Consider the following 20,453-nt stretch of genomic DNA (forward strand, 5'->3'; position numbering starts at 1 on the left):
TTGTGACCAAAACCAAAACTGAAAATAGAAGAGAGCAGTTAGTGAACTTCCAGAAATTGAGGGCAGACCCAAAAAAATGATTGAAGGAGGAAGGAAGTTATCATCACTGATGTCTTAGGAGTGAGAGTTCAATAAGAGAGGCTTTTCTATTACATCCCTGGTTGGGAAGGATGTTGGGAGTACATTTTCCTTGATAAGCTACATGAAGGAGTCTATGTGAAAATCATGTAAAGACTGGAGTACAAAAAGGGGAAAGTGCCATCTTTTTTTGTAGATGGATGCTTGAGATGCTGCAGAAACTCAAAGGTCCACTCTAGGGTTGCCAGAGTAAAATATGATAAGTTTATGTGGAAGAACTTGGCATATGTTTCTTGAAGTTTGGAATTCTACCAAGAACATATAGACAAATGCACAGATATGGTCCAGAGATTTTAAGGACAAAAGTTTTTGGAGTGACATGTACCAATGGGGCTTAAAGTGTAGTATGCTTGTTCTGATACTATATGGCCCAGGAAAGATGCAGAAGAGAGTACTTTGGTGGCTCCCCATGAAGGAACATGGAGGTTAGTGGAAGGACAGAAATTGTCCTGTGTGCCACTGGCCAAGTGATGGGATGTCCAGTGTAAGAGAAGGAGCTGGGAATGTGCTTCACTGGGGTGACCGGTGGAAGATATTTGTGCTCCTCTGAAGGGATTCTTGGTAATGAAGGTGAACCTGAACATTTCTTATGTTCTTATGTTTCACTTACTTGTGAAGCATAAGGAATAACATGGAGGACATTAGAAGGAAAGGAAAAGTGAATTGGGGGAAGTTGGAGGGGGAGACGAAGCATGAGAGACTCTGGACTCTGAGAAACTACTCAGGGTTTTGGAGGGGAGGGGTATGGGAGGATGGGTGAGCCTGGTGGTGGGTATTAAGGAGGGTACGTATTGCAAGGAACACTAGGTGTGGTGCATAAACAATGAATCTTGGAACACTGGAAAAATAAAATAAAAAAAAAACCAAACTGCAGTGGCCTCCCATGTAAAGACCACTGTCAGCGGAGGCCAAGGCCAACTTCCTGGGTGTGTAATCGGTGCAGCTGCATAGAGACCCATACTCAGAAGGGTTTTGTGTTTCAGGTTTAACCTTCTAGGCTCACTCTCTTGAAATTCTTATTAATTTTTATCTTTGAATTTATGTTTGTCAATTAAGTCTGATGGAAAAATGGAGCATGCATTAGGGGCTTGGAGCCTAAGCTTTCTCCTGTCTCCTGCTGACTCTTAGGACCAGTTTTTGACTGCTGTGTCTTCCATGCTTTGTTATCCTGGGCCCTGCCTGTCCTCATCCTGTCTGCTTCTGCCCCACCACTGTTGTGGTCACATTGGTGGGGAAAGGTCTGTGTTCTACTGTTGTTCCTTACCTTTGGTGGAGGCCTAAATATAACAATGAGGGTCTGGGTCCATTGTATGTGCTCTGCAGCATCTGGTGTCTCTGGTTGGCAGTGTGTTGGCACATTAGGTAGATGACTTGACAGGGAGTGAGTCCCTCAGTCCAGATACTGAGGTATATCCCTGCATGGCAGTTGCTGTCGGTTGGGGTTTACCCATTTATCATGGATTGGGGCACAGGTCCCATGGGACAGAAAGATTGACTTGCCCACCTCCAGTCAGGGCACAGTGTATGGGTCTAGTAGCCTGCAGGAGGTAGAACCACGTAGCTGGTGGATCTTGCTTGTGCTGAGCTGTGTGGTGAGGTCCTTAAGCATCTGTGAGGATCTGCATTTGCCCTGTGAGTATCCCCTTGCCCAGGGATCCATGTCGTTAAATAGAAAATAAAAAGCCCCATGATAAGTTGACAGGGAGAGAAAGAAAGGGGTGACACTGAAGGAAGGAAGAGGTTTTGTACTTTGGTGCCTTTAATAGTGCGTTTTCACTGCCTTTTTCATTTTGCGTTGGGCCCCACAAATAGTGCTGACTTCATCATCATTGAATGGAACCACACTTAACCTAAACAATGCAAGATTTGTCTCCTCACCATTGATGTTCTTTGACTAATCATGTAAAGAGAGCTTTGCCTTCTTCATTTCTCTTTCCTGCCCCCAGTACTGTAAAACTTAGACCTAGGAGAGGAAGGAGTATGCTGGCATCAGACTCTTCCTTCCTCTTAAACTCTTCAGTTCCTCCAGTAAGACTAGTAAAAAAAATTTCCCTGAAAGTCCAGTTATAATTTTACATATATATATATATATATCCCTCCATCTTTTTTACCCACCCTATAGATAGATGACTGGAACTTTTAGTATTTTGAACCTTCTCCCAAGAAGCACAGAATAAAATTTACCCAAATTTTTTATGAGCAGCAGTTATCAGGATTGTTATATTGTCCATTTAAAGGAGTTGAAATAGATTTTTTTAGGCCAAACAAAATATTAGTGATCAGCCAGTCCCAACATTTCATTTCACGGTGAACTAGAGATCCAAAAAGTGTAAACGATATAGTTCAAGGTTTCCTAATTAGTGGCAAACCCAAAACTAAATTTTTGACCTGATTGTACTCTAGCACTGTTTCTACAACACTGCATTGTTAATGTATTCTTCCTAGATCTGTGAGACCTGCCACTTTTGTTAGATCACTTACTCGAAAACCACTTTTTAAATTACCCTTCATGAGCTCTAAATGCCATGTTTATGTGTTGTTGAATTCTGCAGAGCGTGCAGTAGACACAGAGACAAACAGTCACGTGTTCTTTGAGTTAACAGGGACTATAACTATGGTCCCAGGGTTTTTTACCTCTAAGTGCCAATATCTTAGACAATCCAGATGCCTCTTTAACTAGCACCATTATTATTTGAGCCTCGATAGTACATAGAGAAACTAAATTTCGAATGGAAATTTCATGCAAAGTGATGTCAAGAACAGGATAGAACTATCAGCTTTTTATTTTGATAAGTAAGGACATTAAAAATGAGCAACACCATCTGTCATCATTTTTATCTTATAAAAAAGAATATTCTAACCCCACATGTTAAGGATATAATCTCAGAATAGATACAGTCCTTTACAAAAAGAGACCTTTGGTGACTTGTATAGACTTTGTTTGCCATTAACTAATGAAATTTTGTCATGAGTCAGTACTGGTTTACAGACTGGTGTTGGAGAACCACTGATATATAGTATAACAAATATTAATGTTGAACTGTTGCTGAGGATTATGCTGAATAGATATCTCAAGTGTTTTTCTTGAGGAGCATTCTAATTCCACCTATATTAAAAGGGATCATTACTCTTCATAATGGCCTGCTTTTTTTCAGTGCTCTGCAATCATGCTGTCATCTGTCTCATTTTTTTGACAGTACAGTTTGAAGAATAGAAACCTGAATTCCCGTGACAGAGAGTATTTTCTATGATTTAATTATAGTTCAGTCTAAATGTAAGTGTAGTTCTGCTGCTGTAGTCATAGTGTTAACAAGAATAATTTACTTAGTTTGCTCTGATAGTCATAGTATTAACCAGGGTAAATTACTTAGTTTTTGGTATATTAAGACATTAACAGAGGATTTTATTTTGACTTGCTGCAATATCCATTTTTTCAGGATGGTTTTTGGGTTTCTTCATGCAGATACAAATAATTTTCTGTTAGAGTCTAAATTCCTTGAGAATATTAATAGTTTCATGCATGTAGCATTAAGAGCCTCAAAGAGTATCTGGCACACAGTCAGAGCTCATTATGTTTTATTAAATTAATGAATGATTAAAAATGAATCCATTCAGAATCTTCCTAAGTTCAGATGTTGCCAGATCTGGGCTTCTGGTTAAACATGTTGAATTGAACCCATACCTTAACTTCTGTTTCCTTCTGAAATTGCAATAAAATAACATTAATAAATCCACAGGGACAAGTAAAGAGAAGAAATAATAAAAATTAAGTTTTAAGTAGGAACCAAATGGAAAATTAGCAGCTCACTTAGCAAATGAAAGAAAGTAGAAACCCAAGCCAGAGGTGCAGGAATGCTCAGGAACTGCAAGCACGGTGTGCCTCAGAAGCTGATGTGCGACTGAAGCCAGGAGCTAGAAGGCCTGTGGAAGAAGCGAGAAGCTAGCTTCCCTCAAAGTCTCTTCCCTAGCCTGCGCACACGGCGCTGCCTGTCTTCTACTTGGCAGGAGATTGGAGATTTATGTTGGAGAGTTTGAGGGACCGCTGAGGTGGGGAAATTCAGTGTCATGGAGACGGCTTATACCAGGGGAGCTGTTTGTTAGAGCTGTTGTCATTCTGTGAGCTGGTTGTGAAACTAGTGGTGGCTTAAAATTGCCTGTGGCTGGAATGTTTGAAATTGGCAAAGGCTGTAAAAAGAAAGTTTGGAGCCAGTTTACCAATATATGTTACTGAGAGAATTATATTGAAAACAGGGTAGAAATCTAAGTATTGACATCTGAGACCTCCCTGCTCTGTTTCCGGATTTAGAGCACAGCTAGCCTTACAGCTTCCAGACAGGAGAACGAAGATTCCTTTCTTCGGGAATGGACTTGCTCAGGCTGTTCCAGTTAAGTGCTCCCAGTGAAACTGCTCAATCAGATCAACCTACAGCAAAGCCCATCATTTGACAAAACTTTTAGCCAGCTTTTTAGTACTTATTTTTAACATGAACATGTAGTTAAGGATCACTGGGCACTTGAAGAAAATCTCTACCAGGAAAATCAGACAAAACTAACAGGGTAATGAAAAAAAAATTAGAGAATCTAAGAGAACACACTCCATTAAGAGAAATCCACAAAAACAAGAATTAGGAGTCTTTAGAAAAAGAAACACTCAAGAATGAAAGAGAACCTTTAAAATAAATATTTCAGCAGACATAAAAAGTACAATGAAAAATTGGAGGGTAATATTGAGATAATATTCTGGAAGGTAGAACCAAAAGACAAGAAGATGGAAAACAGAAGGGAAAGAATATTAGGGATTCACTCCAAGAGGTCTGGTGAATTTCAGAGAGAACAGGGAAAATGGAGAGGAGATGACCAAAGAAATAATGGGAATGTAACCTATAACTGAAGAATTTGAGTTTGTTTTGCTCAACACCAATGTATATCATTATGAAATTTTTACTGAAAGAGAAGATTCTAAAACCGTGGAAAAAAGAATTAGGTCACACACAAAGGATTAAGAATAAGAACGGCAACATAATGACTTCCGGCTTCTCACGGGTAGTGCTGGAAGACAGAAGATAATAGAACCATGCCTTCAGTGCTTGGAGAGAAATTGATTCTTTTTTTTAAAACATTTTGTTTATTTATTTGAGAAACAGAGAAGGGGGTGGGGACCAGAGGGAGAGGGAGAGGCACAAGGTTACTCCCTGCTGAGTGTGGAGCCTCACATGGGGCTCAGTCTCATGACCCTGACATCATGACCTGAGCCCAAACCAAGATTTGAAAGCTCAACGGACCAAGGCACACAGGCACCCATGAGAAATTGATTTCTAAAGCAGAATTGTAGGGCGCCTGGGTGGCTCAGTGGGTTAAGCCTCTGCCTTCGGCTCAGGTCATGATCTCAGGGTCCTGGGATCAAGGCCTGCATCGGGCTCTCTGCTCAGCGGGGAGCCTGCTTTCTCCTCTCTCTCTATGCCTGCCTCTCTGCCTACTTGTGATCTCTCTCTCTCTGTTTCAAATAAATAAATAAAAAATCTTTATAAAAAAAAATAAAGCAGAATTGTACTGTATTCTGCCAAATGAATCATTATGTGTTGGTAGAAAAAAGGTATTTTCCGACATGCAGGACCTCAAGAAATGTGCCACCTGTGCCTCCTTTATCAAGAAGTAAAGGAAGGTTTACTTTACCAAGACAAGGGAATAAACCAGGAAAGAGGAAACAATAGGATCTAGGAACCAAGAGACCAACCCCAGAAGAGAGAAGGAAATCCTCAGAGGTCACTCGATCAGTGTAGCAGACTGAAAGATCAATAGGTCCAAATTGTAATGGAAGGATGGAAAATCTCCAAAATGTGGAAACAGAGTATCTGATATAGGCTGTTTCTTTTAGATGAGGCTATGGGTTGGGACAGGAAACGACTGATATCTGATACACTGTTTTAAGAATATACTGCTCTTGGTCATTTATTATTATTACATAGATGCCGTAGTATATTTTCTCACATCTCTAAACTTTGATTTGTATCTCTTCCAAAATATGGTGTTATCAGTATAAATAGATACTATATTAGTTAGAATGTTAAAATAGTAAGCCGCTATTAAATAAACACATTGTAAATATTTAGAAACTGCTCTATTATTTGCCTATAAATTAAAAACACATGACTTCTATAAAGAGTTACATTATCTTGAAGTAAAGGCAGTCAAAATAGGTATTCACTGAAGGCTATCAAAGCGCAATAATGTTCTTTATGTGCTGGAGGAGAATTTTAATGTTAAAACTGTAAAATGCTTTTTATTAGATTTTTGCATAATTTTACATAATTATGTCATTATGTATTGGTATTCTAGATATAATAGAAAACTCTTTAAATAGATGGAATACTATGAGGCCTTTAAAATGAGATAGATCTATACTTAATGGTATGGAGAGGAAGCAAGAAATACTCTTTTTTTTTTTTTTTTTTTAAGAAAAAACAGATTGGAGAAGAACAAGATATATATGGTATGGTCTCATCTGCATTAAAAAAGATAGAGACAATTTCTGGAAGGCTATGCAAGAAACTGCTAGAGTGGTTACCTCTGGGGGAGGAGAACTGGAGAGCTGATGGAGGGACATGTTACCTTTGTTTCTCTGTCCTTTGTGTGGCTTGAAATGTTTACTCTGAATGTAAATAACTTTAATAATGATAAACAAATGAACTTTAAAAATTCCAGATGTATTAGATATGTGGGTAGAGTTCTTTTTTTTTTTTAAAGAGAGAGAGAGAGAGAGCACAGGCAGACAGAGTGGCAGGCAGAGGCAGAGGGAGAAGCAGGCTCCCCACAGAACAAGGAGCCCGATGTGGGACTCGATCCCAGGACGCTGGGATCATGACATGAGCTGAAGGCAGCTGCTTAACCAACTGAGCCACCCAGGCGTCCCTGTGGGTAGAGTTCTTAACTATTTATCTTTTTATGGAAGTTTACTTGGATTATCAGCAGACACTGACGAAACCTAATAATATTGGTGACAGTAATTTAAGAATTTTAAAACCCTTGTCTTAGAAAATAGTATTTTTACTCTTAAAGGTTTTTTGGGGGGAGAGGGTTGTATAGTGGTGATTATATTAATTTATGAAGTAATAATTTAATATGGTAAATACTGAACCTGTACTAAAAAAAGTGTTAATTTGAAATTTAAAAAATTAAAATTATATTTAAGGGTTTTCTAGCCAGTTAATTTCTAAAATAAACAGATACGAAAAAAATGTTTTGTGGTAGTTAAAATTTTGTAGTAGAGTTAGGCTGGATTATGCTACATTTCATATTTTTCAGTGCTGTACTTTATATTACTTTTTCAGTACATTAAAACTTATGCAGTGAAACTGAATAATGGCAATGTTTTTATACCCTTTTATAGCCATTTCTTTTTCATAACCTCCCCCTATTTCCTGTTAACTAAACTATAAGCACCTTTCTGTTAATTTATGAAAATTATTGTTGAGATAGCACATTATCACTGATCTGTATGGCACTTTCAGCATGTTAGAAGCAAAGGTCCAAGCAACATAAAACACATCAAAATTCATTAATGTGGTATTGATTATTTTTTGGATAATTAATTTTATTGCAGACCCTTGAAAGAGATAATGAGCTGCAAAGGGAGAAGGTAAAAGAAAATGAAGAAAAGTTCCTTAATCTTCAAAATGAGCACGAGAAAGCACTGGGAACTTGGAAAAAGCATGTAGGTTTATAAAATAGTAAAATATTAAAATATTTTAAGTAGTTGTAGACATTTAAAATAACTATTAAATGCTAAGAAAATATTGCAAAAATAATAAAGGAATAGAGTCAGACACACATTCTTCTTGCACTTGTATTTCCAAAAAGTAAATGCTATTGAAAAGCTAAATTTAATAAAATTGCCTGTAATGCTTTCATGCATGAAAAATCACACATATATGTGTATATTTATATTGATATAAATATTGATATATATAATTTGAATGACTTCCCATATGTGACAAAGAAAAATTAATTTGCCTTTTCATAAAACAACTGCATAGTACTTTAGAAAATGATTAAAATAATTATATAGGTACTATTAGCTGATCTGTTTAGCTTTCCTCAGCAGTTTTGTTGAGATGTATTAAAGCCATGTTTAGAACATGTGTACAGTAGTGGAATTCTGTAGTATTAACATTTTATCATGAAGAGCTGATATGTTATAAACATAGCTGTTTCCTTAAACCACATCTGTTTATTTTACACTAAATTTTCATTTTAGTAAAGTAGATAATAAAAGTATGAAATGGATGGTATAAATTAAAGTTGTAAAATATAAAGGTTCACTTTAAAAATTGGTAGGCCCCCAAATTGATTATTCTATTTTAATATGTATTTTTATTTCTTTTTGATTCTTTAAAAAGAATTAACACAGTAGAAGGTCACTATGAGTTTATGAAAACTCTATTTTGGGATAGAAAGATTATATTCTGGACCTTTAAACTAATTATGCTATATTTCTGTAATACTTAATAATATAATATATTTTATACTAATATGTATCTAAATACCAGTTTGATAAGCATTTTCTTGTAGACAATTTTGATATAAATTATTACACAAGTAACTCTTGAGTTTTCACTTCATTCCCAAGCTAACATGTTCCCTTAATTTGTATTTTGGACAGATCAAGTCTTCACTGATGAATTTAATAAGATTTATCCATATCTCAAAAAGCATTTCATAGTTAGCTGTATCAGAATACTGAAAAATGCTTACTCTCTATAGTTCACTATTAAGCAACAAGCATAGTAATATTCATTCTAACTTCAGCAAATTCACATTGCATCCTAACACTTCCTTCTCATTCCTGATGTTTAAAAATCATGGAAATGGTACTGTCAGGATAAGGAGAACTGTAAAATGAAAAGAGGATATACTGAAACATGTGAACCATGCCAAAAAAAGAGAGATTAGTTGCACTCAGAAATTAAACATTCATTTTCTCTGAAACCATAACCATGCCCCTCCCACAAGGAAAAATGCACCGAATTAAGAAAAATAACCATTCAGTTTCACTGGTGAGGCCTCAGTCTATAAATTTGTATCATACAAATTTCTATAAATTTGTGTGAAATAGGATTTTTTAGCTTCTACAGTCATTTCACTTCCATATGCTTTAGTACTAAACAGAACATAGTTAAGTAAGAAAAAGCTGAGGGCGCCTGGGTGGCTCAGTCAGTCAGGCCTCTGCCTTCAGCTCACGTCATGATCCTGGGGTCCTGGGATTGAGTCCCTCATCAGGCTTCCTGCTCAAAGGGGAGTCTGCTTCTCGCTTTCCCCTTACCCCTCCCCCCACTGCTCGTGCTCTTCCTCTCATGCACGTGCTTTTTCTCAAATAAATAAATAAATATATATATATGTATATATATATATACATATATATATATATATATATATTTTTTTTTTTTTTAAAGAAAAAGCTGCTATGGTTCTATTTAAGAGTTTTCTTGAATGGGAGGTTAGATCTGCTCTTTAATTGTATTTCTATCACTATGTAAGTTTTTCACCATTCTTGAATGAAGAATAGTGAAGGTATTGCTACTAAGATTGGATCAAGATGGGTTTTTAAAAACTTAAAAGATACAGATAAAAATAAGATGGAATCACACAAACAGCTATTTTCCCAGAAAACAGTGAAAGAGATATTATACAAATAAAATTTTGTGAATATCTTTAGGCAGTATAGTTAAAATTCATCGAAAGGTTACAAAGAACAGTGTAATGTGTATCTGTTTTCATTTGACTAGTTATATAGCTAATGGGTATATATAGACAAAAAGACAATAAATGAGGATATTCAGAAATTATTTAGAGGAAAGCACAGGTCACAAAAGGAACTCAATTTATATCATTTGTTGAGCATCTACTGTGTATTAGGCACTATTCTAGGTACTGGATTTTCAGAGATGCCCAAGATACAAAGCTCAATAAAGAGCTCACATTCAATTGGACAGATAACTATGAAATTGACCACAATAGCATGGAGTGGTTTTGATAGTATTAACAAATTACCATGAAAGAACAAAATAAATCATATCTATTTAGCTATGTTGGAGAAAATTTTAGAGAAAAGATGATACTAGTTTGGCCTCGAACGTGTAAATAAGGTTTCACCAACAATGTGTGCCCATTTCCTACACTTCTCTTTCCATCTTGTTGGCATTCCATTTGGTAAAGAAAGGAAAAATCCTGGAGGCATGAAACTGTGTTTTCAAGAGTGATGAGCAGTCTGATTTGAATAAAGCACAGGATATGTGGAATGTGACATTGGAAAATAGGTTGAGATCATTTTCCAAGAGGCTCCTTACTAAGGAAGTTGAATTTTACTTTATAAGTAACGGTAAGTCACTGAGAATATTAAAGCAGAGAAGTGACATAGTCAGATCTGAGTTTTAGAAAAATAACTTTCTTTTTTTTTAAAGACTTTATTTATTTGACAGAGATCACAAGTAGGCAGAGAGGTAGGTGGGGGGGTGGAGAAGCAGATCAGAGAGCCAGATGTGGGGCTTGATCCCAGGACCCCGAGATCATGACCTGAGCTGAAGGCAGAGGCTTTAATCCACTGAGCCACCCAGGCGCCCCTAGAAAAATAACTCTTGCAGCAGTATGGAGGACAGCTTTGTGGAGAAGGAGCAGCAAGAATACTGTAATGAATGCAACCTTGACTCCATGAGGGAGTGTGAATTAGGGTAACTAGTGAGAACAGAGAAGAGGAATAGATGCAAAAAACATTTAAAAGTAGAATTGGCAGGATAGTGGTATTTTATATATAGTAAATATTAGAAGGGGAAAGGAGTCAAACATGACTCTGAGATTAGTGTAACAAGTAGAATGATAATGTCATTAATTCACATAAGAAATGTAAAAGGAGAAGCAGATTTGGTAGAAGAAAAGAATGACTTTAATTTGGAAGCTGGTGAATGTATAGTGCCTGCAGGACATCTAGCCTGAAATGCATACCATGCATTTGGAAATGTGAATCTTATCTTAGGAGAGAAGTTGAGAGATGAGATACAGATTTAAGGTTTATTAGCATAAAGATAAAATTTCAAGGTATAGTTATAATCATCTATTGAAGGAGTAGAGGACTAGAGAAGAAGGTTAAAGAAGAAACAGTAGGGTGTGTGTGTGTTGGGACAGGGTGGGAGGAGGAGCCTGGTAATAACAGTGAGAAAGGTAGGAGGATATAGGAAGAGTAATGCCATGAAAACAAAGAAAAGAGGCTGTTCTAAGAACAAGCAGTCGACACAGTCATGCTGCAGAGCTCTTAACTGGTATGAAACTTGGGAAAAAGCCTTTTTGGCTAATTTGCAGGTGGTATCTGTGTGTGTGGGGGTGGAGATCTGTGGAATAGTGAGGGCAGGAGTCAGGTTGTTAAGGAGGGTTGGGAAGTTAGAATTTGGAAGTAGCCAAGTGTGGACTTTTATATTAAAGAAGTGTGATGGACTCCTGGTGGCTCAATTCATTAAGTGTCCAACTCTTGGCTTCCTCTCAGTTCATGATCTCAGAGTCGTGAGATCGAGCCCCACGTCATACAACACGCTCAGCAGGGATTCTGCTTGAAGATTCTCTCCTCCTGCCCCTCTCCCAACCCATGCAATTCTCTCCTCTCTCTAAAAGAAATAGATCTTTTTTCTTTTAAAGGGAGAGAGATGGGTACCTGGGTGGCTCATTTGGTTAAGCAACTGCCTTTGGCTCTGGTCATGATCCTGGAGTCTCAGGATCGAGTCCCATGTCGGGCTCCCTGCTCAGCAGGGAGTCTGCTTCTCCCTCTGACACCCCCCCCCATGTCACTCTCTCATTCTCTCTTTCTCTCAAGTAAATAAAATATCTTGAGAGAGAGAGAGAGAGAGAGAGAGAGAGAGAGTAATTGGGTCAAGGAGAGAAATGAGTTAAGACTGTGAGAAGAACATACTTGTTCCTTTTGTAAGGCTTGTTCTTGCTCTAGTTCTGTTTGTAAGGTGGAAGAGAACATGCTGGTATGGTGGGAAGAATTGTGAATAAGCAACAGGGAAGAGATTAGTGCCAGAACTAAGCTTTGAGGGGAATAGGAAAGGATGGGATAAAAAAACTCATGGAAAATTGAGCCTTGGAAAAAAAGCACCTTGCACAGATAGATCTTTAAAAGGTTAAGAATAGGGGCGCCTGGGTGGCTCAGTGGGTTAAAGCCTCTGCCTTCGGCTCAGGTCATGATCCCAGGGTCCTGGGATCGAGCCCCGCATTGGGCTCTGCTTAGCAGGGAGCCTGCTTCCCCTCCTCTCTGCTCGCCTCTCTACCTACTGTCCAATAAATAAGTAAAATCTTTAAAAAAAACCAAAAGGTTAAGAATAGGTGAGATGACAGGAAGTAATAGGGGAGTTCATGTCTGCTAGCCTCCACAGGGACTCAGTGGCACTTACTTTGTCTTATATTTGAGGTTCCCACGAAAGAGATTTTAAACAGCCAGTGAAAGCCCCGTGTCTGGATGTAAATAGTAGGCTCAAGTGTCAGTTATTTTTTTTTTAAGATTTTATTTATTTATTTGACAGATACAGATCACAAGTAGGCAGAGAGGCAGGCAGAGAGAGGAGGAAGCAGGCTCCCTGCTGAGCAGAGAGCCTGATGTGGGGTTCGATCCCAGGACCCTGAGATCATGACCTGAGCTGAAGGCAGAGGCTTTAACCCACTGAGCCACCCAGGCACCCCTAGTGTCAGTTATTTTTGCACTACTTAGTGCTTAGTACTTGTCACTCAGTTGAGATAAAATCTGTATGTCTGATTTGCAACAAGAAAATAAAACTTCAAGAAAGTAATGAAGGTGTAACTTTTAGAGAATTTTTTAAAAATAATTTTTCATTTGTAAGAAGAGATTGTTAAATGTAGTAATTAAGACAACAACCCCTATATTTAGCTTTGGATTTGGATCCTGCCTGACTATATCCACCTGATCTTGGCAAATTACTTAAACATCTGGGAGCCTCATTTTTTTTTTTATGAGTATGAAATTGTATTTTAGCACTCAGCACAATTCAATGAATGGTAGCTCTCAATATTAGTAATGACTTTGGGATCATTTTAAATTTTTTTACTATTTCAAAAAAATTTGTGTTAATAAAATATCATCATACAAAACAGATTTATTTATTTATTTATTTATTTATGAGAGTGTATGCGAGCAGGGCAGTTGGCGGTGGGGGGGGGACAGAGGGAGAGAATCTCAAGTGGACTCCCTGCTGAGAGCAGAGCCTACCCCAGGGCTCCATCTCAGGACCCCGAGACAGGACCTGAGCTGAAACTAAGAGTCTGATGCTCAACTGACTGAGCCACTGAGGTGCCCCCATACACATTTATATAACTATTCATTTTGGTTAAATTTTGTATTAGGTTGAAGAACTTAATGGAGAAATTAATGAAATAAAAAATGAGTTATCATCACTTAAAGAAACTCATACTAAGTTACAAGAGCGTTACAATGAATTATGTGATCAGAAGAAGTTTGAGGAAGACAAGAAGCTTCAGGTAAAATTCAAGTGTTTGAGGGGTATGAAATGTAAAGAAATTAGGACCATTACTGATGATTTGCTCTCTGCTTTCTATTTTCAGGGTCCCAACTTTAAAAAAAATGAGTATAAGTATGTAGTCTGTGATACATTTTCAGTTTATTTTTATGTACAGTATGATAGAAGGATTGAGGGTCATTTTTTGGACATGGATTTTCAGTTGTTTCTATACACACATTTCTTGAAAAGACTTTTTTTTCCTCTCTTATTGTACTTTGGTACATTCTTTGAAAATTAGTTGATCTGATATATGTGTGGATATATTTCTGAATTCTTTATTATGTTCCATTGATTATATGTTTATCATTAAGTCAATACACAACACTTGTTTATTACTGTAGCTTTGTAAGAGGTCTTAAAATGTGGTAGTGCAAGTCCTTGATTTTCTTTTTCTTTTTCAAGATTGTTTTGGCTATTCTACGCCCTTTGCATTTCCAGATAATTTTTAGAATCGGTTTGTCACTTTCTAAAAAAGAAACCCAAAACTGTGGGATTTTGGATTGTGTTGAATCTGTAGATTTGTGAAGAACTGACATCTCAACAGTACTGAGTCCTCCAATTTGTGAACGTGGTTTATCTTTACATTTATTTAGACATTCTTTAATATCTTCCTCAGAAATGTTTTGTAATTTTCATTGTGTTAGTCTTTAAAGTGTTTTGTGAAATTTATCCCTGAATATTTCATATTTTAGAATCCTATTATAAATAGTATTTTAAAAGTTAATTTTTCTAATTGTTTCTTGCTAGTACATGGAAATAAAATTTGATTTTTATACATTGACCTTATATCCTATTAACTTTTAAAATTTATTGTAATGGTAGGGTTTTTTTTCTTCTAATTTTTGGGTTTTCTGTGTATATTATGTCATCTGTGAATTTAAGGAAGTTTTATTTCCTTCTGCTTTGTATGAATTTTACTTTTTTCTCAATTTATCGCAGTAGCTAAGACTCTCTAGTACGATATTGAATGAAAGTTTTGACAGTGGACTTGCTTGCCTTGTTCCTCCATCTCAGATGGAGAATTTTTAGTCTTTAACCATTTCATGGGATGTTAGTTATATGTTGTTTGTATATGTTTTTTATCAGATTAAGTTTCCTCTGTTCCTAGTTTGCTGAGTTTTTAATCATGGATGGGTATTAAATTTTGTGAAATGGTTTTTCTGTATTTGTTGAGATAATCATTTTTTCTTTATTCCATTAATATGTTATTAACCAATTAATTACATTAATTGATTTACAAATTTAGAATAACACTGCATTCTTGAAATATTTATTATCTTTTTAATAGATGGCTGGATGTAATTTGTTAATGCTATGTTAAGGATTTTGCATTGATTAGGAATACTGATCTGTAGGTTTCATTTGTTTTTCTTTGTGTTCTTTGGGTCTGGTTTTCATATCAGAGTAATACTGACTTCATAAGATGATTTAGAGTGTGTTTCCTGCTCCCAGAAGAGTATTGTGTAGAGTTGTTATTATTTCTTTATTAAATATTAGAATTTGCTGTGAAGCTATCTGCTTTTTCTTCGTGGGAATATTTTTAATAACAAGTTCAGTATTATTGATAGGGCAGTTCACTCTATTTCTTCTCGTGTTGGTGTGCAGAAGAAATAGTTAACAGAGAGGCCTGTGAATGCTGTCCTCAGAAAGGCCTGCATACAAAGTTGGCCCTTGACTGGTACCTGGAAACTTGGTTCTGGAGAAGGTTCCCCACCATTTCTTAACTGCCAGGAGTGGCTCACTGTGCCTAAAGTGTTAGTTAAACATCGTGCTTTACTCTGAACTTGTGTTTTCTTATTGGGAGTCCGGAGTTCTGGTGCGCACTGGGCAGGTGGTGCCTGCATGACCAGCACCAAAAAACCTTGAGCACGGAATCTCCGATGAGCTTACCTCGTGGAGGAAAATTCACATTTGTTGTCACAATTCACTGTTGCAGGATAAGCATGTCCTGTGTGATTTCACTGGGATGCGGCTCCTGAAAGTTTGTACCTGCTTTGCTCCAGACTCTACCCTGATATGCCCTTTCCCTGTGCTGTTTTGAGATCTTAGTCATTAGTGCAACTGTATACCGCAAATCGCGGAACCAGGGGGCTATCTGGGACACTTACATCACAGTGGTGTTTGGTAATTTTTGTCCCTCAGGGAACTCATCCTTTTCATCTGAGTTGTCAGATTTGTTGGCAAAGAGTTGCTCATGATATTCCTTTATTATTACATTCCTCCTTATTAATGTCCTCTCTTTCATTTGTGTTGTCCTGCCTCTCTTCTTCTTCCCACTCCTCCTTCTCCTCCTCCTTATTCCTTCTCTCTCTCATCAGTTTAGCTAGATTTTCAACATTATTGGTCTTCTCAGAGAACTACTTTTGACTTCATTGATTTCCTTCTCATGTTTGTTCATTTTCTATTTCATTGGCTTTTGCTGTTAACTTTATTATTTCCTTCATCCTACTTACTTTGGCTTTGATACTTTTTTTCTAGCTGCTTAACATGGAAACTTAGACAATTGATTATTGGCCTTTCTTCTTCTCTAATATAAGCATATAAAGCTATAAATTTTCCTCTAAGCATTGTTATAGCTTCATCCCACAAATTCTGACATGTAGTGTTTTCATCCTTATTGATATTTAAAAATTCCTTTTGTGAGGTCTTCCTTGATCCATGGGTATGGGCATAAACCATATGGGTATGACTTACAACTGTGGTTTAATTTCCAAGTATTTGAAAATTTTCCAAATATCTTTCTTTTAGTGATTTCAACTATAATTTAGTTGTGGTCAGAGAACATTTTCTGTAAGGCTTTTATCCTTTTAAATCTAAATATATCCTTTTAAATCTAAATATCCTTTTTTTAATTAACATACGATGTATTATTTGCTCCAGGGGTACAGGTCTGTGAATCATCAGGCTTACACAATACACGGCACTCACCATAGCACATACCCTCCCCAATGTCCATAACCCAGCCATCCTATCCCTACCCCCGTACCCTCCAGCACCCCTCAGTTTGTTTGTGAGATTAAGAGTTTCTTTAAAAAGACTTGCTTTTTAGCCAAGCCTATTATCTATCTTGGTGAATATTTCTTTTTTTCTTCTTTTTTAAAAGATTTTATTTATTTGAGAGAGAGCATGCACACAGAATGGGGGGAGGGGCAGAGGTAGAGTGAGAAGCAGACTCCCTGCTAAGCAGGGAGCCTAAGAGACACAGGACTTGATCCCAGGACCCTGAGATCATGACCTGAGCTGAAGGCAGACGCTTAGTGGCCTGAGCCACCCAAGTGCCTCTTTTTTGGTGAATATTTCATGTGCCCTTGAAAGAATGTGTATTGTTATTGGTTGGTTGAATGTTTTATAACTGTCAGTTAGATCAGGCTGGTTGATAACCTTATTCAAGTCTTTTCTATCCCTACTGATTTTTTTGTGTGTGTACTTGTTAGTGGGAGAAGAGTAGTGCTTGCATTATGTATCCTTTTTAATCCTGTGACTTTTTCTAAAGGGAATATTCATAATTCCTTTATGTTGAGTAATAACATGAGGAAGTCTTTTCTCTTTGAGAACTGTTCCTTGTATTTTTTTATTCTGGTAAAATATACATAACATAAAATGTACTACTTAAACTATTCTGATCTGTGTAGTTCATAAATGGGTATGGTTGTGTACCAATAAAAGTATATATGCCAAAACAGTAGGCCATATTGGGCACACTGGCCATAGTTTGCCAAGTTTTTTCTGGAGTAATTGATTATAGTCTGCTTTCAAATAAGATTATGCCAAATTCTCTGATTAGTAAGAAGCTCACAATACTATATTCTCATTTTCTCCTTCTGGGTTTTTGTGTTATTTTTATAATACACTTTACTTTTACATGTTATCAACTCCATGTAGTGTTATTTACTTTAAAATTTTAACCTTTTTTTTAACCTGGTTAAGAAAATGAAGAATTAGAAAATGTCTTTTACCTTCAATCATATTTACCATTTCAGGCACTCTTTATTCATTAGTGTAGATCCAGGTTTCTAGCTGGTATCCTAGTACTTCAGCTTGAAGAGCTTCCTTTCATATTTGTGTGTTTGTGTAAGTGTGTGCATGTGTGTGCACATCTGGTGAGGAATCCTCTCAGCTTTTATTTGTCTGGAAAAGTGTTTATTTCTCCTTAATTTGTAAAGGGTATTTTCAGTGGATCTAAAATTTTAGATGGACAGGTTTCTCTTTCATTCATTTGAAGACGCTGTTGCATTGTTGCTTGCATTGCTTCTGGCAAGTCTACAGTTGTTACATTCACATCCCTCTTTATCATATCCTGCCTTGGTTTGGTTTTGTGTATATTTTGCTTGGGATTTATTGAATGATTTGTGAATCTGTGGAATGAGTTTTCATCACATTTGGTGAATTTCTGGTCATTACCTCTTCAAAGATTTTTTTCTGTCCCCTTCTCCTCTTATGGGACTTCAACTACACATACATTAAACTGCTTGATAGTGTCTCCCAGGTTATCAGGTGCTGCACATTGTTTTCAGTCTTTTTTCTCTGTCTTCTCCCATTGGGATTTTCTATTGTTCTGTGCCCTGAAGTCCAATTATCTTTTGTTCTAATATGTTTAATCTTGGTTAAGACTATACAGTGAGTTTTTATTTCAGATAGTGTATATATATCATCTCTAGAATTTCCATTTGATTCTTTTGGGGGGTATATTTTTATTATATTCATGTTCTTTAAATCTTTGAACATCTGTAATAGTTAAAATTTTTTTTGCCAAATCCATCATCTCTGTCCTTTCTGTTGACATTTAAAATTACAATTCACTTGCATTAATTGCAATTAATTATTAAGTACAGTGTTGTGCAGTCTTCCCCAATATTTCCAAGAATTTGTCATCATTCCAAATTGAAACTGTTTAACTATTAACCAGTGACTCCCCACCTCCCCTCTCCCCAGCTTCTGGTAACCTCTAATTTACTTTCTGACTCTATGAATTTCCTATTCTATATATTTTTATATGAGTGGAATTGTGTAATATTTGTCCTTTTTATCTGGTTTATTTCACTTAGCATGAGGTTTTCAGAGTTCACCCATGTTACAGCCTATATTAGAACCTTATTCCTTTTTACAGCAGAATAATATTCCAGTGAATGGATCTACCACATTTTGTTTATCTATTTATTTGTTAATGACACTTGGGTCTTCACCTTTTGGCTACTGTGAATAACGCTGCTGAATACTGGCATTCAGCCATCTGTGTGAGTCTCTGTTTTCAGTTTTGGGGAGGTATAAACCTAGAGTGGATTTGCTGAGTCTATATTAAACCTTTCAAGAAACTGCCTCTTTATTTTAACTTAAATAGTGGCTTTCTAAGTCAGTAGAAATTGACATGTATCGCAGTTCCAATTGTATGAATGAGATGTGCCATAATTAATCTCTCTACTCCTCTACTGTAGAACATCCTTATACAAATATCTTTGTGTACTTTTGTGATGATTTCTTTAGGATAAATTTCCAAAAATAGTACTGCTGGATCAAAGAGCTTGCTCCTTATAATTTTGACACATACTGTGAGACTGCCTTCCAGAAAGATTTTTTTTTTTTTAATTTGACAGACCGAGATCACAAGTAGGCAGAGAGGCAGGCAGAGAGGGAGGAAGGGAAGCAGGCTCCCTGCCTAGCAGAGAGCCCCATGCGGGGCTCGATCCCAGGACCTTGAGATCATGACCCGAGCCAAAGGCAGAGGCTTTAACCCACTGAGCCACCCAGGCACCCCCAGAAAGATTGTTTATACTCCCACCAACCACATATAAAAACACCTGTATACCCAAACTCTCTGAATTCTTACCTTAATCAGTTTTAATTTGCATTTTTATTAAACATGTATTTTTTAAAGATTTTATTCACTTTTTTGGACAGAGAGATAAAACAAGAATGGGAACAAAGCAGGGGGAGCAGCAGGTAGAGGGAGAAGCAGGCCCCCCACCGAGCAGGGAGCCCCATGCGGGGCTCGATCCCAGAACCCTGGGATCATGACCCAAGCCAAAGGCAGATGCTTACCAACTGAGCCAACCAGGTGCCCCAAACATATTTTATGTTTGTCAGTTATATTTCTTTTGTGAGTTACTAGTTTATATTTTTCCATTTACAATTAAACATGCTAAGGTTTCTCTCATTTTACAAGATACACAAAAAAACCTTTTTGATCCTGTGTCCATCTCTCTCCCTGTAGAGTCAGGTTCCTGGAGGAAGAAAGGCCCCATAGAAGAGAACTTAGGCACCCACCGAACAGCCAGCACCAACTGCCACCCATTGGGTGAGCCTTCTTAGGGGCAGACCCTCCAGCCCCAGTTAAGGCTTCCAGGAACGACAGCTTGCGTAGAGCCTCATGAGAGACCCTGAGTCACAAAGCCAAATCATTCGTGATTTCCTGATTCATTGAAACTATGGCATAATAAATGTTTGCTGGTTTAAACCTCTAAGTTTGGGTTACTTGTTACACAGCAATGGTTAACTACTATATTCTTCTAAGATTTCCTACTTAGTAAGTACTGAAACCAGATTTGAACCCGTATTTATCCAAGACTACAAAGCTCCTGGTAACTACCATACTGTTTTTGTCATTCTCCTTTACAGATTTATCCTTTGCAAGCTTGTCTTCTTCTGACCCTTTTTGTGGTTTTCATTAGCATTTTATTCTTTACCCCTTTTTCTCCTTTAAAATATACTCTCATTAGTTAGTCTCATCAACTTGTACATCTTCAG

At 37.0% G+C, this 20,453-nt stretch overlaps 1 protein-coding gene across 1 annotated transcript in view; it reads left to right on the forward strand.

Moving 5' to 3' along the window:
- The window catches only part of LOC111149828 (coiled-coil domain containing 73), a 136,647-nt gene that overhangs the window by 105,966 nt on the left and 10,228 nt on the right, over nucleotides 1-20,453 (forward strand). Inside the window, exons 12-13 of the mRNA XM_022507119.1 lie at nucleotides 7,739-7,849; nucleotides 13,537-13,671. Of these exons, the coding sequence (XP_022362827.1) occupies nucleotides 7,739-7,849; nucleotides 13,537-13,671 (246 nt within the window). The remainder of the gene's footprint in view (nucleotides 1-7,738; nucleotides 7,850-13,536; nucleotides 13,672-20,453) is intronic.

This window comes from Enhydra lutris, unplaced genomic scaffold (assembly GCF_002288905.1).
Source record: "Enhydra lutris kenyoni isolate GAN:26980312 unplaced genomic scaffold, ASM228890v2 scaffoldscaffold22, whole genome shotgun sequence".
Lineage (NCBI taxonomy): Eukaryota > Metazoa > Chordata > Mammalia > Carnivora > Mustelidae > Enhydra > Enhydra lutris.